Source organism: Taeniopygia guttata, chromosome 2 (genome assembly GCF_048771995.1).
Source record: "Taeniopygia guttata chromosome 2, bTaeGut7.mat, whole genome shotgun sequence".
NCBI classification, from domain to species: Eukaryota; Metazoa; Chordata; class Aves; order Passeriformes; family Estrildidae; genus Taeniopygia; species Taeniopygia guttata.
In genome coordinates, this window is record NC_133026.1 from 49,580,876 (window position 1) to 49,598,971 (window position 18,096).

The window sequence follows — 18,096 nt, forward strand, 5'->3', positions numbered from 1 at the left end:
TTTAAATATTTCCTACTTGCAACTAAAAAAAAAAATCCGTCCCATCTCCTTAATTTTCCTTTTTAATTCAGAAGCATGTGTTTTGTCTGTGTATATATCCTCACCTCCTGGAATCCAGGTTCAGAGATGCAGGTCTCACATACCTTAATTACAGGAACTCGTGGCTTGAACCTTGAGGACAGCTGTGTTAGCACTTCTCCAAGCAGTTGCTGGTGTTTTAGAACTTTCCTCATTTTCATGATTCTCACAATAGCAGCCTGCACAACGAAGTTGGGAAGGTGTGTTGAGGAGCAAAGTACTTGTCCCTCTGTGTAAAGCCATTTAACTCCCCTAGATCACCACCACAACCAACTCGAGCACCAGACAGGGAGAAGCTTGCCCACGAGTGTCAGCTACTCACACAGACTTCAGGAACTCAGAGTCTCCACAGCATACAGTCATCAAAAGTGGTTTTGACACATGAATTTTTAGAACTGTGCTTACAGTCAGTCAATCATAATAATAAAAGCACCAACTGGTAACAAGAGCCACACAAAACTACTTGTGTAGCAAAAAGCTTTCTTTATATATTTAACCTTACTGTGACACTGTCTTACTAGTACATCTGTATTTCCTTCCACAGCCTCTCAAGTGGATTCCAAATGAACTAATATAAAACCACTGTTGATTTTATACTACCTGTATTACTATTTTTATATTATTCAGTTTTCACCCAGGACAAGGTCTGGTGAACGTGTATCCAAGGAACCCAAGCACTCAACAACATCAGGTTAGAACAATGTGAATGAACACATTCTGTCTGTAGAAGTGCCTTCCTCCAGTTTCTACTACAGACTCAAATCACCTTTTACAATATTTTAAATACATTTTTTGAACTCTAATGTAGTTAGAGCATTTTGTCTTCTACTAAAAATTAGGAAAACCCTAAAGTAAGTGTAATTAAATGATTACAAAGATGTGATTCTGAGTCCATGACAGCATTCTGCAATAAAACCCACCTGAATCAGTAGTTTCCTGTCTTCCTCTATATTTTTGTGTGTAGTTTCTTGCTCCTGCTTCTGTTCAGTCTTCATTGGCACATTGATGTTTACCCTTAATTTTTTGCTGTAAAGAAAAGCAGAAGTTAATGAACAATTAGACTGTTTAAAAACCTAAGAAACACAGAAAAAACTCCAAACAAAACCCAACTCCAAAATAAAAGCCACAGCACCATAATTATTTTACAACAATAAAGGACTTTGGCTCTTCTGAAAACTTAGATGCTCTTATTCAAGCTTAAAAAAATAAAATAAAAATAAAGAACGCCCACAACCAACCAAGGAAACAAAATACCTTTCTGGTGGGTGTCTATGTATCTCACAGCTTACTGAATCCATCCTAGTGATCTGTGAACTTTCACTGTACAGTTACACTGTATTCAAAATATTACTGTGTGTAGTAAGAAGCTTGGAATCAGTGAAGGGGATAAAGGAAGTAAATGGAAGCAGAATCACCTGATTTAAAGACTGGATTCTGAGCATAATGTGGAGAAATCTGTTTGTTCTGTGGAACTGAGCTCTGCTTTTCTTTCACACACTCCCTGGCACTGACAGCTGTGCTGAGGTGAGCCCACTGCCACACGTGACCACTCAAGACAAAGTCCTCTGTCACAAGTGGGGAGGAAACTTCAGCATCGGAGCACCAGGGAGCACAGGGCTCTGCTCAGACCTGTTAGCTGCACCGAGAAGATCTGTTATTTATTTAGCACAGTGCTCTCCATCATAAATTGGGAACCAGCTGCTGCACAATGCAGCAACACTGAGCTGTTTGCATCACTGCATTAATGCAACAGACCATGAATTCTCAAGCCTTTATTTTGGATAAAGGGTAAGTTGAGGTAAGGTACAAGGAAAGGTTTTAAAATGTTTCTTTCACCTGAGATCTTATCTTCGGGAAGTACTGAACTCCTCACTGAATTTATGTGTGTTTATATCTATGCTCTGGTAAGCATGATAAAAAGTACCACAGTGGTGTAAACAGCTTAAAATGCACAACTGTTTAAAGTAAGTAATAAAACCTACTGAAAATTGTGTTTATTAAGTCTTCAAATCACTGTATACACCGTGGTTATAAAACGAGCCTTATCTTCTAGTGTTAGCAGCAGCGGATGAACATTTATGCCTCTGACCTTTGCTGCTCACTGGACACTAGTGTAACCTTATAAAAATCATGGATTTGCCATGGAGTGCGTGCGAGTAACACCTTGGCAAAACAGCAGCACTTGAATCAATTATTCAAGAATTAGACAACTAAGGAACAAAAAGAGCATACGAAAATATGTCAGGCCTTACCTTTATTTTACCTTCATGACAAAGTCAGAGTCAAAGAACTGAAATCACACCCAACCCCCACCACTCACCAGCCCTTTCCCTTAATGCTGGCACACATTGGATCTACATTTGAATTGGCACTTGAACCCTGAAGCTTGCTTCCCAAGTATATTAGGTTTCACCCAGATTTTGAAAGCAGAGGAGGATGCTACCCATTACATCTAAGTGATGCATGCTGCTTACTTTTTGTAACCAAGATACAGTTTTATTAAAGTATCTGGTTTTAACTCCACTTCATCAACATTTGCATTTTCATCTTCTAAAACCTGCAATAAATAAACAAAGAAACAAACAATAAATAGTCTAACATATTTCACTGTATGTTAAGCAGGTCATAAGAAAACCAAGAGTACTTACAAGTAATTTTGATTTCAACAGTATCTGTAGAACTTGTGCCAAGATATCCTACAAAATTATAGAAAACATTATCAGAGCAGATAGACAGCACCTTTGTCTAACTTAAAAACTTGAACAAGAATGCACATATTTAGACTAAGAACTAATGAGTGCAGAACACTGCAAAATGAAGGGGCAAGAAAAAGCAGTAAAAATTTAGTTCACAGAAATAAAACATTGCCTTTTTTGGTGTTATGACATATCCCACTTGTGGTTGGTCAAATATAAAATTCTTGAGGAATACTAATTCCAAACAAAAGATCTTTCCAGTTGCTGCTTTAGGAACTATTTTGCAAGCAGATTTATATGTCTAAGAAATATTTTTCCCAAACCATGCAACTATATATACACCATGGCAAACTTAAACAAACTTCAGAAAGCAAGCACTCTCTGCTTTCTGATTAACATCTTTTTGTTTTAACAGGGATCCATTCTGGTTGCTGTTGCTGGTTGCTTACTCAGAAGGCTACTGGCAATATTCTGTGCAGGCCTGCAAAGCTGCTATTTTATCACAGTCTGTAATAAATGACAACTCCCTAAGACTTCTGGGTTTGCTGTAATCTATCAGCAACAATAACTTTCTAGGTACACATTTCTAGAAGTAAAGATCCTACTGAATAGGAATACCTAACTTTCCAGAAGTCAGAGCAGATTTGATTCACATCTACTGCTAAAGGTCAAATAAATATCAAATTGTGGGTCATAAAGCCTGCTTGGGAAGAAAAGGAGGGAACCTTTTCCACAGGAGAGAGTTAGCCAATGAATTGCAGATTTACTGAGTTAATGTAAAAAAGCCTTAAGATATAAAAGAATGACAGATGCATAGATCAATCATTTAGGAAAAATGCTGGTTTTGCTAGAATGTTGTCTTTTAACATTAAAATGTATGTATTGAAATACTGAAAACTTCTACCCAGAGCCCAGCAGGAAGCTAGACAATTGACTCTAGTCATGAACAGGAATGTACATGCACTAAGACTAATCAGAAGACCAAGCAGTTATGATTACAGGAAAGTAAACCAGGAAAGTTAATTGACCAAGAATAGAGCACATCTGTCTCCTTTGGGACAGAAACTGGTTCTGGCTCCAAGCATGTGTAATCCAAATATCTTATAATAGCAGCAAGAGCCCTGAAGACCAAAACACTTGCTCACAAGAGTGTGGTAAAACGTGCAAAGTCACTACCATTTTTATTTGAGTACTGTCTGTCAGCTGCTGCACCGTGTAGGCATCTTCTGTGTTGTACTGCAGTAAAATCGCCATCTGGAATGTGGATGCCTGACAGATCCAAAAACAGAGAGCAGAGTGGACCGAGGGCAAATCAGAAAATGAGAACTTACAAACACTTCCTGAATTTGAACAACCTGAAATTCACCAGTTAAACACATACACTGGAATATTTGGACAACAGAGAATACCCAAGTGCTGCTAATAAAACAAAAAAAGATAATCAAATGTTGTTTTTACAACCAGAACTCCCCCTTCCAAAATTATCTAAACATAAACCTCAGGATTAGAATAAGTTGGCTTGCTTCAGACACTTTATCAAATCTTCTATTATGGTATCAAAACATTATCCTTCTATTTGCTAATATAGTTTTAAATTGTTTTCCTCTGTCACTCCAACTCTTGCCCATTTAATCTTCATTGCATCCAGTACAGACCTCACAACCCTCCCAACTCCAGCAGAATAATGAAACCATATTTATACACCAAGCAGCTATCAATGGCTTATCCATGCCTATCACCACAGGGTTAACATATGTTGATGACAAGGTCAAAGTCTGACATTATCTTGTTTCTTCTTACTGTTGTGAACTCCCCATCCCATCTACTTTTTGAAAGAAAGCAGACAGTAAAGTATAAGCAGCATGAAATCCTAGGCAAAGAGGTTGTATTTATCTCACAAAATGCATTTCAACACCTGTTTAAACCACAGGCAATGTGTTCTGTTTCTTAAGTCAAATTTCTTTTAAACACAGGTCTTTAGTATCAGTACAGTAAATAAAATAAACATACAATAAGGGTTCTACTGGCTGCATCCAGTCCTCTGAAAGCAACCATGACCAAGTGTCTCTATTGGTATGACTTTTCCTTACCTGTAATGTGTATCTGTTTTTGAAACAGTTGGTAACCAATTCCCCTTTGGACAGCTGATACAACCATGTTAATTTTCTTCCACTATGACGACTGGCATAAAATGCAGTAAATCTCTGATAGCTCCGTTCTAACTGTATAAAAACATCAGTAATAAATAAATAAATAAATAAATAAATATTATTTATCTTCATTCACTGTTACTAGAACATGTTATGAAAGCAACAGGGGATCATCAAATCTGATCACCCTCAACCACTGTGTTGTCTAAATAACACAAAGGTAAACTCTAAGTATTCAAATTCAGCAGACTGGATGAAAAATTTCCCTCTGTTATGAGTTTCCCCTTTAGAGTATCATTAATAGTACAAATGTAAATAGGCATTTAAGGTTCGTTCTTCCTTTTAGAATACATTAAACATGGTTAGAAAAGCAATTTGTTTTAAGCACCTTCATCCTCCAGGTAACAGCATTAAATTTATTTCTCACATTAAATATTCATGTCTTTTTTTCTGGATAAACACTCAGCAGAAAACTAATGATTATAATATCTAAATATTTTACTGGGCAAAGCTGAAGCAATGGTATGAAAAGGTTTCTTAAATTAGGTCTATCCAAAAAAATGCACTAACAAAGATTTGCTTTAGTTGCTCTTGAATATTTTGAAGAAAGATTCATTAACCAGGGAGTTTTCATGGGAAAGATACAAAACCATGGGTTTCACACAGTTTCCTCTTACTACCTTACTCAATTATCTTCTTCCAAATATCCTCAGGCCAAATAGGCAAATACCAGAGACACTTCTAGTCCTCTTTGATACGGAACAGAATGGAAGGAAACGCCAGCTTTGTAAAAAAATTCCTTTCATGATCATTCCATGCTCAGATGAGCCAAGTGCAAGTGCCTCACCTCAGATGGCAGAGCAAACGTGCAGGACTGCTGGAACGGCCACGATCCAGAACTCAGCACCTGGATGCTGAAATCCACTGAAAGAGAGGTGAAGAGGATGAGCTGCATTATTACAACTTTCTCCTAACTCCACTCTCCTAACTCCTCTCCAGTTCTAACACAGACATGTTTCTGGCTCTTTGTCGAACTAACATGGTAAAAAATCCTTAACCACTACTTTATTTTTGTCAGAACATAACCAAAGTTATTCATGAGAGATGTCACTGCAGTTGGAGAGCTTTAGATTTACTGTTACAGGCACTCAATCTTCTTTTATTTGGAGAAGTTACTACTCTGTTCCATCCCCACAATGAGTTTCTCTTTTAACACAGAAGTGGGAAAATTTTAAGTGTTCATCGTCACTCTACAGTACACAACTGCAAGAACAGACTTCACACCTATACTTGTAATGCATTTTGGTCAAATCACGTATGAATAATACAAAACCTAAGTAAAATTTAAACCTGATGATACACAACTCTAATTGTAATCCAAGAAATAATTATCAATTGTTTACAGAATTTGGTTCAACATGCTTTAATTGAAAAGTATAAAAAGGTGATGGGGAATCTAACAACCTGTAAAACAATATACTTTTATCCTTAATACTTTCACACGAGTCTAAGTATTAAACAGCTAAAAATCAAAACTGCTTAAAGAAAACCATCTCTCCAATCAAACATAAAGAAGAAGAAAAAAAGAAAAAAGAGACAAGATAGTATTCAACTTAATTTAGTTATGTACCTAAACGTGAGCTCTAAAATCAGGAGGAAGCTACCCATAAAATATATAAAAAGCTACTAGAAAACAAAGAACAGACCTAGAATTTAAAGACCTAATTTAAACATCCCAGCTATCATGGTCAGAAAAACACTAAATCTAATTTGTGGCAGTATGAGTAAGTCAAACATTTCCCTCACACACTTAGTTCTGCAGTAATAAGGGGAAGCAAAAGTAACTTAGGTAAAGGTATTACTTACAATCTAATGGTTCTGAATTGGTCAGATGCTTTTTAAATTGCTCATTCAAATCCTTGCTTACACCAATATCTTGGAACATCCGCTGCAGCTTGGAGGTATACTCAAAACCACAAGCTTGCTGTATTTAAAAGCACAGATACATCAGCAAAACACATTTTGGACATTGGATAATGAGAAGAACAAAGTGTTGGAACTTCTTTCCTTAACAGAAAATGTACAAAGTTCTGTATTTCCCCTACTCAAAGTGCCAATCCCCCCTGGAATATGAGCTTTATCTGCCACTGAAAACTGAAGAGAATTTTGTTTAAAAATTAGGTGAAACACAATGAAACAGACTAGTCAAAGGGTAGTCAGTTGTATTTTGCTTAACTCTGCATAAATATGGGTTAACAAAATTAAGCTACTTTTCAGTACTCATTCCCTTGAATAATTAAATCCATGTCATTCATTTGATTAAGAATAATTAAGCTTAGCTCCATCAGGCAGACATGCACTAGAAGTCCCTAGATTAAAAAAAAAAAAAAAAAAAAAAAAAAGACCTAGGTTGTGTATTTTTCTGTGCATAAAATAAACAAATGAAAAGACGTATGTCAATGCTTTCCAAAACAGTGTGAAGACCTGCAGGGCAGTAGATCATGGGACAGTCATGGAATACTTACTTTCAGTTTGGAGATCATGCTTGCCTCAGCATCATCGCTGGCACTGTTTTGATGCACAAGTCTCTTTGCCAGCATTTTAGCATAGAATTTTTGAAACACATCTTTATCCTCAATGTACTTGAAGACAACCATCTGGAAAAGCCAAGATAATTCGTAAGGAAAAAATATTTAAACATTTGTCTTAAGAAAGATGTAGCAGGAGCTACTTAATTTACAGCTAAATTTTAAAGATTGGGGGTTTTGTTCGCTTTTTTTGGGGGAGGGTGGAGGGCCTGGTGGTGTGTTTGCTTTAAATATAGATACTATTTTAAAACAAAAACTGTATATTCCACATGTAGAGCGTATTATATATATGGATATATAACGATATAAAAAGATGTTGTGGAAATTATATATTTTATATGCACAGACAGATTAAGCAAAAGCATAGCTTCAATATAGCCACTTTAAATCTGCTGTAAGCGGTTTTTTAATAAACAAAATAATTTTTATATTTTATATGTATTTATAGACATCTTACCACTTGATTGAGTGTATCTTCCAATTCTGCTTCTTCTGGATTCTTTGAGCTGCAATTAAAGAAGTGCATTTTTAACGAGTCCCAAACCAGCAGAATTAAACCAACATATGGATGCATATGAATGCTTCAGAACTAAAAGAATGCAAATTTGAGTAGTTCTGGGATCAAATGCTCTTTAGAAAGAAAACAATGTAGTGAAGTGAACAGCTCACTGCTTCACCTGTCAGCAATTCTGAAGTTCCCAAATGTCACAGGCTGAAGTCCTGGACCATGACTTGCTTGAGACTTGCTGATAGCCTGGTACTTCTCAGAATTTATGAGCTTAAACATGGACCTCTCTCTTCCTGCTGCTAAATGCTATCTTTATTTCTTATCTTAGATCGTACAGTGAGAAGAAACCAGCTCACAGAGCTGGGACTTGACTGGGTGAAATCTCAGGTGGCACCACATTGTCTTCCTCCATCTCATGCTTGCCCACCGAATCTACCCTGCACACAGTCAGTATTTGTAAAGGAGAAAATAAACCCTTTGCTGAGTGAAGGAGGAGATGGGAAAGAGAAAAGTGAGCAAGTTGTCCCTTTCTTGGGTTGTTTGGTGGTGGTTTTTTTCCCTCCGCCAAAGCAACTAGAAATGTTGCCAGAAACAAATCTGACACCAATCCAGTATGAACTGAACTGATACCAACTCAGTGTATGAGCTGCTGAATCATTTAAAGCCAAATAACTTGAATTAAAATTGAGCTATGAAAAGTTAGAAAGCAGTTTTTCTCCTTCTCAATTTCTGCCCAGATAGCAGAAGGTATAGAAAAAACAAAAGGAGGAAAGCAACAGTTTTAATGGAAAAAGGGAATGTGCATCTTTTTACAACATACAACCCAATTTAAGTTTTTCAGTGTAAAAAACCCTACCTAAAACCCCTCCTTCAGTTTTACTGAAAAACCAACACTTAAGATGGTTTTTAAGGCAAGAAAGGTTTTCTTATTTCCTCCACTCTTCCTTAAAAAGAATACCAAACAACACAACCTTTAGGAATGGTCCTACTGAAATTTTTGTATCCAGAATTTGATAAAGTTAATTTCTTGCAAAGTGAAGTCTGTTTCTGAACACAGTATAAAACTTCATAGGCTAAAACCTTTAAAAATAAAAGCCAACATGAAATAATAACTTGTCTTTGAGGACATACCTTTTCTTTAGTAAAGAGTCACAGTATCGTGCCAATAGCTCTGGGGATTTACTGGATGATTGAGCCATTTTTGTCACTGCATTATTATTTATAAATCGACCACAAGCCTATAAATCACAAAAGACAGTGAAATATTGGGAGACAATTTTTTTAAATTTGCATGGGACAAAAAAGAAAAAGTCCAGCATCTGCCACTACATGCACTTACTTTGTCTAGTGCAGCCACGAAGCCAGCATCATTGTTGAATGCAGACATGACTAATGCATTGTATTTCTTATGGACATCCAACACTGTCTGTACATACATTTTTGGATCCTGCAATAAGGAGAGACTGGATTTTGTAACCTGTTGACTTTCTGCTTTCTACTTTCTCCAAAATGGAGCTATTCACTGGCCCAAGAAAATTTGTGTGGAGAAAGTCTACGAAGTATTAGAAACATTTTAGAGGCAAACTAGTACCCAGTACTAGTTCAGGTCCTATGTCCAGGATTGACTAATATTACTGCAAGCTTTCATTTGCAGCAACCAGAATGCAGAGTGTACAACATCACACAAAGGACAACAAAGTATTTACTCACCACTGCAAACATTTTCAAAGACTTAAACTTATTTCAAGGCACACTTGAGAGAGCTGGACAATTATAAAATGGCAGCTGCTATAGAGGAAAACCTCTGTAGTAAGAATGTGACTGGTATATATCCGGTAGGTACAACTTAGTACAGATGCATCAGTCATTGGTAGTTCTTAAAAATTACGTGCTCAGCACCCAGTGGCAGCCAAATGCCAGTAAACATCAAGCTCACTCAGACTGAGCTGTTTGTGCAGTTACTGATCTTAGCTTCTCAATAAAGATGGAGTAGAGTCAAGGAGTAGGGACGGTGATGGGCAAGTAAATCATCAGGCACACAAGACAGCTACTGCACAACAGACTAAAAAAGGCTGGAAGTCTTCAATGTGGAGATCAGAAGGTCTTGTTAGCTAGAAGTAGAGGAATATGGGCAGGGTTTTATCAGGATCCTGAAAAACATTTCCTATTGCCACTGAAGACAGACACAGACTACCATGGACCACCAATCTAATGTCATGCTTGAGACAAAGAACTGAGATTATTGAGAATTTCTGAGATAAGGAATGCAAGTGGATTTGAAGGACATTCAGAAAAGTACTGATTACAAGGACTAAAAAAACCAGCAAACAAAATGCACAGAAAGCAGCCAATCTCCTGACTGAAAAGCAGTCTTGTTAATACAGTTAACAAAGACTACAACACAACTGCTTCTGCACTGAAGTCTAAAATAGGTGAAATGAGTCAGGTTGCTATGACTATTTCTTTGTACTGACTACACAGAAAGTGAGAAGCATTTGTTCACCTGATTATCTGTTTAGACACAGAACAGGTAAATGAAGTTGGGAAGAATCAATCCTAAGGACTAACAAAGCAATGATGAACAGCAATACAGTGGTGTGTGGGATATTGCAAGAAAAGGCAGGACGGTTCCCAAGGGTAACAGCTAGAGATACTGCTATGAAAATGGAGAACAAATACATGGAATAAAGAACAAAAGAGAAAGATGTGGAAACAAGAAAAAGTGTCAGAGGCAGGAAGAATTTTGTAAATGGTTGGAGTCAACTAATACATGCAAATCTTGGACCTCCCCTCTCTGAAATATGAAATAATTCCTGGAGAAAGATCTTTCATTTTTTTTTTTTCCTGGCCTAATTCTTCAAGGCCTAAGCAGAAAAAAACCTCAAGAGTGATGACCACTAGGGGGATGTGCCAAGCACAGAGCAAATCTGATTTCAACATTTATGGAGACATCTACAAATGAAACTGAAGATTCCTGAACTTGCTTCATGATTACTTTATGATTCATAAAAAAAATCAACACTGCTAAAAAGCTATGCACTTAAAACTATAGAAATGAGCAACAGACCCTTCAATACAGATTACTGCTTTAGAATGAAGCTATTTCAAGAACTTCTCAGGAAAGCAACAAGTTAAAATAAACTTTGTCAAAAATCAAAGTTTATCATAGAATCATAGTGTATCCTGTGTTGGAAGGGACCCACAAGAATCATCAAAGTTCAACCCCTGACTCTGCACAGGACCACCATGAGAATCACACTGATGATGTAATTATCAATGACAATGCCTGAGAGCATTGTCTAAATGCTTCTTGAATTCCACTTTAAATAAAATTTAACAGAATCTATATTCTATCCTGATCTTGCTTTGTGCAGTGTTTCTTTCTTTCTTTTCCCCTGGAAAACATCATATTGTCTATAGAGAAGAAGGTCGGCAAAGGATTTAAACAACTTCATGTTGCCAAGATGCAACACTAATCAATACAAAAATAAGTTTGAAATTACAATTATGGGATAAAAATAGCAGCCTTTCCAAAGATCTGATCTCCTCCTCCTTATATTGTGACCTTTCCAACCATTTCAGTTCATTCTTCTCCTTCTATTTCTCATGCTTTTCCAAACAGAATAGACATTATCAAAAAAACTCAAACCAAGAGAAACTTTCTCTAGATAGTCTCATTCAAGTCAGAATTCCTTAAGATGATGAAATAAAATACAGTCAACTGGAGATAATGCTTCTTAAAAAAGTGGACTTTCAGGTGTACTTATATTGTAAGTGTGTTTGCACAGCCAGCTTTCCAAGCAGCCTAACACCTGACAGAGAGCAAGATCTCAGAAGGAAATTCACCCTCCTCCTCAAAACCAAACCAAAACCCCCACAACCTGCCCAAACCAAACGAAAACAAAAAAACACTCCAAAGACCCCCAAAATTTAAACAGTAGAAACAGAGTGTTTTAAGCCCTCTACCAACATTTGAGAATTGCCAAGTCCTTACAAATTAAATTAGTGAGAAGGAAAACAAACAAACTGGAAGTTTTATCAGGAAGAATTCACTATCCTCTAATGTAAAATTGGCAGCACATACAGACTTGTTGTGATGGGATACTTGCATTTAGTGCAGCTTCTCCACATTTCTCAATTGCAGCTAGACCCTGATTATGAATGTGGGTTTCTAAAAGTTTTTTCAGCTCTCCAAGGCCATCCTGGATTCGAGATACAAGGTTATACATGCGACCCAAGTCTGTAAAATAGGAAAAAAAAGGAAAGTTAACATCTCCTATCTGTACTGGCTACTACTTCAAATTCTCATTTACAAGTTGTCAATAGGAGCTAAACATCCACTGTCAACAAAAACACATATGCAACTGCTCCTGTAAAAAGCCAGAAAAAATGACAGTAAACAATTATCCAGTTCAGCAAACCTTTGCAATCACCTGGAAAGCTGACACTCATTAAAGAGAAAACAATTTGTTATATTAGGATCTATTTTTAACATCCACAATGCAACAAATCTCAAGAAGAAAAACCTACCATTTGAATGGTAGAAAATTTACTTCTGATTTTTAGTATTCACAGGTTTAAAGCAATGATTTAAAAATGGTGTTAAACGTCTCTTGTTTAAGTAACATTTTGAGGTGCTATCATGAATTTGGGGCTCTTATTAATGTTACTGCTGGCTGTGCTACGAGTATAATATTTTCCAGCTGACCACTGTCCTTTAAATCTTACTCTGAACAGATCAGTTCTCAGACACATAACATTACTTGTAGCCCTTTGCATATCAACACTTTTACTTTGGACAGCATCAGCAGTAACAGTTGGAAATTTAAGGCAAAGTGTTATATGTTGATATGACCTTAGCAGATAAATTTAAACATTATAAATCAAATTTCCTTCAATAAAGCACTGACAGTAAAAGACATCTCTTTAAAAAAAACAACTTTAAGTGACTGATTACCAGTAGTGATAATTGTATCTGAAAGAAAAGAGGTTCTGAAAAGCATTACATTAGAACTAATGAAGGTAAAATGGCATGCTATTTCACTATCAAGCATGGTAATGCTTCATATTAAAATCTCACCAGTTTTCAGCCAACACTTTCCAAATCAATTAGCAATTTTGGAAAGTTTAATACTGAAGAGAGTTTTGGTTTTTATTATTTAGTTTCAACAGGATAGATACTTTGTATTTTCTGAGAGCAGAACTCTTCAAAAAAGAAAAGCAAACATTGAATTGGCCATAAACCAGGTCCACAAACCTGCCAGTGACCTCTTGCAATCTTGCCCTCACTGAACAGGCACTCCAGTGAAACAGTAAATAATCAGATATTTACTGTAAACTAAGGAGGATATTTTCACCTTGTGAAACACATGTAAAGGTTGACAGCTGCATCTAGCTCTTCTGAGGTGCAAGGACTTCTCTGAAGGACTCGTGAGCAATTTACTATCACTAGAGGATTATCAGATTAAATAAAACAGAGCAAACAGTGAGCTGGTGCTCTACCTAACTCTGAAATATAACACAGAGTTTGATGCCTTCTAATACTGAAGGGATGACATTGCAGTTCAGTTAGGTTTCTGTATAGCCCTTTCCTTTCCTTAAAACTTTGTCAAAACTTAAACTTGCAGATTTGAAAATGAAACTTTTTTTTTCGCTTTGTGAAAAAACATTATTACAACCTGATGTTAACTTCTATAAGAACATATGAATACCATGCAGAACTTCAGAAAAAAGGAAAATAATGCCATGCATAGATACAGCAAGCTGCTACTGTATTTACCCACAAACGAGTGTTCACAGCTTGGTTTACCAGGATGTCTGTGTTGGGTGAAATAAGGAAGAGATGGTACAAAGCCCCATGGAAGATTTGCATGGTAACTCCACCTACATCATTACAGCCTTCTCCCAATAAACCAAATTATTTCCTACAGGTATTATACTGATGTGAGTATGTAACACATGAGGAATGTGTCCCACAACCTTTATAACCAGTTTATGCATTAGCTGCACAATGGATTAAGTTACAGAACACCAAAAGGAGTGGCCTTTTGGCCACTGTGTTTGTGCAAACTGTGTTTGATGTTTTCCAACACAGTTTGCATAAAAGGACCTCAAAACCAGTGTAATTTCAAGAGCAAAGCAACAAATATTTTAATCAAGAGCAACCTTTTCTTCTAAGTTTAGGACAGTCTACCAAAGGCTATGTTAGTATATCACAAATTGGAGAATTAACTGATTACTGTGATTAAAGAGTGAATTATCAGACTATTACTGAAAATGTATTTTCTAATCTTGAAACTTCATCAATCTTATAAAGGGCAAGGGAATTGCTACTATTTCCATAACTGAAACCTGATAATAGAAAAGAAAATATTTTGAAAAATAAGAAAAAAAAAATCAGGCATTTAAAAAAAAGTCTAGTTGATCTTAGAAATAATCCACACGAAAGTAAACCCAAAGATACATAACTAGACAGTGCCCAAGACACAAAAGACTTCTTTTCTTTTATACCCTGACAAACTTATGGAATTGCATCACTGCAGGAAGTGATTTTACTAAGGACTCACATAACCCATGAGCTTGATAAAGTAGGAGGAAAAAATAAAAGTCTGTGAAGGTGTCCTGAGTCCAGAAAAAACCTTGTTTGTTCTACTGCTATTTCAATTGTCAGAGTCATTTATGAAGTCATTTCACAAACCAACAGCCATGAAAATCTCTTCCAATTATGGAATAAATATTTACAAACACAAACAACATCAGACTTAAATACTAGTACAAATTATTTACATTTGAATCAGCTAACTTCTGACCTACTAATCATACTGAATTGCCCTTTTTGATTTCAAAGCATCTCTTCATTATCAACATGACTATTATAGATATTAATAATTTGTAGTTGCTATTTTAAGACAGATATACAATGAGACAGAGTCATAGTCACAATTTAAAACTCAAACAAGCAATTTTATCATTAGTAACGTAACCACAGCATCTCTTACATTCTTCCCCTTTCATAAGAGCAGTATTTCAGCTGTACAGCAATATTCAGACATGAAATACAGATTTAATTAGTTCTCCAACTGGGAAATCAGAATCATGATTCATCCTCATCATCTGTATGAAACACAGGAATTAGCTCTGGCTGTTATTTTGTGCTATTAACCCCTGAATAAACTCATACAAACCCACATAATTGACAATTCCTTAAAGATATCTAAATTCTAATAATCTTCACTTATTTCAGAGGAAGTGCTGAAGAAATCTTTATTCTAGGTATTCTCTACGACAATATAAATTTGATCCATTAGCAACACTTAAGAATCATTTTCACAGCCAAAATTAACTCATCAATTAATAACTTCCACCTTTTCCTTGTGCTCTATATGTTGTTGCAGGCCCTCAGCCAGGTAATAATTAGCACTGACTCCATGATTTTTCAGAAGGCTGATCAATCATTTTATTATCCTATACTTATTAAGAAACCCATCACCCTTACAGACAGTCACAATACAGGGGGACCTAACTGGTCCTTCAGTCCAAACACCATCACCACTGGCTACTTAAGAAACCACCCTTTGGTAAACAAATCTCCATAACTCATTCCACATGCTCACAACCGGTGCAGCAAGTGAAGATAAGAATATCGTTCCTTTCTCTGATCTTCTCATAGCCTTTCTCATGCGATGCCTGGGAAAGTTGTGTGCTGCTCTTTGTAGCCAGAGACCTGCTGCCACACTCTATATGCAATATTATGTATTTTATATACTCTATTTTAAAAGCTACTTATTTGCATCTATTCCTCTTTTAACATTTCCTATACCTACTTCTGAACACTTTTCAAAATTCTCAGTGCTGACTCAGGAAGATCCATGGATTAAACTGAAACAGGAAAGAGTACTGGTCTGTTTTTCACCTCCCATCTCTCTCACAGAAGCTTCAGCTCCTGCTGGAAAAATGGCTCAAGTGCTCTTGAAACTCTTCCAGCCATGTTAAGAGAAATCAAATTAGTGCTGCTCTGCCTTAATATCTGGGATTGGGGTAGGGTCTTTGAAGCAGTATCATCAGTCATCTCGATTTCATCAAAATCTGCTTGTCAGTTTAGTGATTATCTTCTCTCTTAATCTAATTCCTGAACAAATGACATTTAGCTAGCACCAGATTTTACATCATTCACAAATCATCACGGAGGAGAGCTCTAAGCCTAAAGCCAGTGTTTGAGACTCCTTACCTTCATTTTTGTCAGCATCCAACAAATTCTGAAACTCTGTATGAAATATCTCCAGGTGTTTTTCGATAAGTACTTGCTCACACTTTCGTGCTAACTCATCTTGTGTGCTCTCATGGAGATATACCTGAACTCTACGCTGCTCCTCAAGAAGGCGAGCTTCAGCCTACAGAAACACAGAAAAAAACATGAAAATCTGCAGGGAAGGCAGAACACGAATCCAACAGCAGAAAACAGGTGACTGTTCACTAAATTTTTCTAGAAAACAACAACAACAACAACAAGCAAACTTCTCTCTAGTTTGGTGTTACGGACCATCTACTTTAGCAGTTATTTTTCCAGGAATCATAATATACATTTGGAACTGATGTTTATGATGAAAATACAATGTGCTGTTTAAGTGGCGGGGCAGAATCACAGCAAAACTGTTTTCCGGTTGCTTGTGAATAAGGAGTTTACAGATGGAAATCTGCTGTCAGAAAAAGAGAAAGCCGCTGACATGAGATGCTGGCAGTTTTACGATCAGCAAGTTCTCCAACTACAGAGGTAGTTCTGTTTAAGACAAAAATGAATGTATTTCATGGCTCCACAAAACTAAAAGGCAGAAAACTACAATTTAACACTATGCCCATGACAAATTTATTTGAACATTCTCATCTACATTCTTACACAGAAAAGCTTCCCAATAAATTACAGCCATTTAGACTATACTAGCATTTAGTTTGGCATACGAAATACTACATATGTGTATCTTCCCGGCAAACTAAAATTCTAAATGTCATTCAAGGAATAGAACTTACACTGAAATGTAAAACTGAAATTGTTTACATAACAATTACCTCCATTTTGTTTGCGAAAGTGTTGAGATTTGCATTACAAACCATTTGTAACTGCAGCACATTATTAGGGATAAAGGATGTATGTCCTCTTATCAGCTCAAATTATTTAAATGAACAACATCAAGTAAATGGAATTAGGTTAATTCATTGTCCTAGTAGGCCAGAGTAACAAGTAAGCATGAAAGATCATATTCTGGACAATAAAAAAGGAACAGTTACACTGCAAGTGCACTGTACCACACATAGCTTTAAATTATCTAAGCCACTGTTAGCTTCACTCATTCTGCAATTATTTTGCACTTAGGTCTTGTGAAATGATCCCAGATTACTGTCTCCTAGAGCCAAACCAGTACAGATCAAAATACAGGAAATGAAATCAGAAACTTGAGAAGGCATATAAACTCCAGCTCCAGAGTACTTGCCAGTTTCTTACCAGTAAGGAATAACAATCAACTTCCTTATTGACAGCAAATAGCAGCAAATCTTTCTTATGAACATTGGAACTACTTAGCCTGCATTTAATAAATTCTGTATTTCTGTAGTTAGGAAATTCCACTGCTTGTGATGCTGTTTCTTAAAATATCCTTAGACCTTTGCTTTTAATGTTAACAGTCAGCTCTCATTGTGAGCTCTTCTATGAAAAGAAGTATTTACTCTAACTTAATATTTCCTTATACTCTCTTTTATTTGGTGTTCTTATAACTCCATTTTCCTTTTAAAGTCAAATTTCTGAAACAAGGGAAAAATAATTAGTTCAGACAACAGTAGCTTCACTTGTTTCAACTGTAAAGATGAAAAGTTCGGTGGAAGACTGTATTTTAAGGAACAATCTTAAGAAATACTGACCTTTTTCCCTACAGCACATCAGGCTATGCCAGCTTTACTCATGAGTTCTGGCCTGAGAAGAAAAATTCACAATCTTTCTAAACTCAGTAAGTCTGCCTATGTAACTACATACACAAATCCTAGTTCTAGTTAAGATTTCATCGACTACTCTACAAGACACTACCACA

The 18,096-nt window shown here is 36.3% G+C and overlaps 1 protein-coding gene across 1 annotated transcript in view; it reads right to left on the reverse strand.

The window, feature by feature from the left end:
* Positions 1–18,096, reverse strand: part of CUL1 (cullin 1) — a 53,030-nt gene that overhangs the window by 1,409 nt on the left and 33,525 nt on the right. Inside the window, exons 8-21 of the mRNA XM_030265288.4 lie at positions 16,248–16,410; positions 12,130–12,260; positions 9,360–9,467; positions 9,152–9,258; positions 7,970–8,018; positions 7,450–7,581; positions 6,791–6,908; positions 5,772–5,848; positions 4,865–4,996; positions 3,951–4,043; positions 2,727–2,774; positions 2,553–2,635; positions 999–1,104; positions 144–257 (exon numbers count right to left, since the gene is read on the reverse strand). Of these exons, the coding sequence (XP_030121148.1) occupies positions 144–257; positions 999–1,104; positions 2,553–2,635; positions 2,727–2,774; positions 3,951–4,043; positions 4,865–4,996; positions 5,772–5,848; positions 6,791–6,908; positions 7,450–7,581; positions 7,970–8,018; positions 9,152–9,258; positions 9,360–9,467; positions 12,130–12,260; positions 16,248–16,410 (1,461 nt within the window). The remainder of the gene's footprint in view (positions 1–143; positions 258–998; positions 1,105–2,552; positions 2,636–2,726; positions 2,775–3,950; positions 4,044–4,864; positions 4,997–5,771; positions 5,849–6,790; positions 6,909–7,449; positions 7,582–7,969; positions 8,019–9,151; positions 9,259–9,359; positions 9,468–12,129; positions 12,261–16,247; positions 16,411–18,096) is intronic.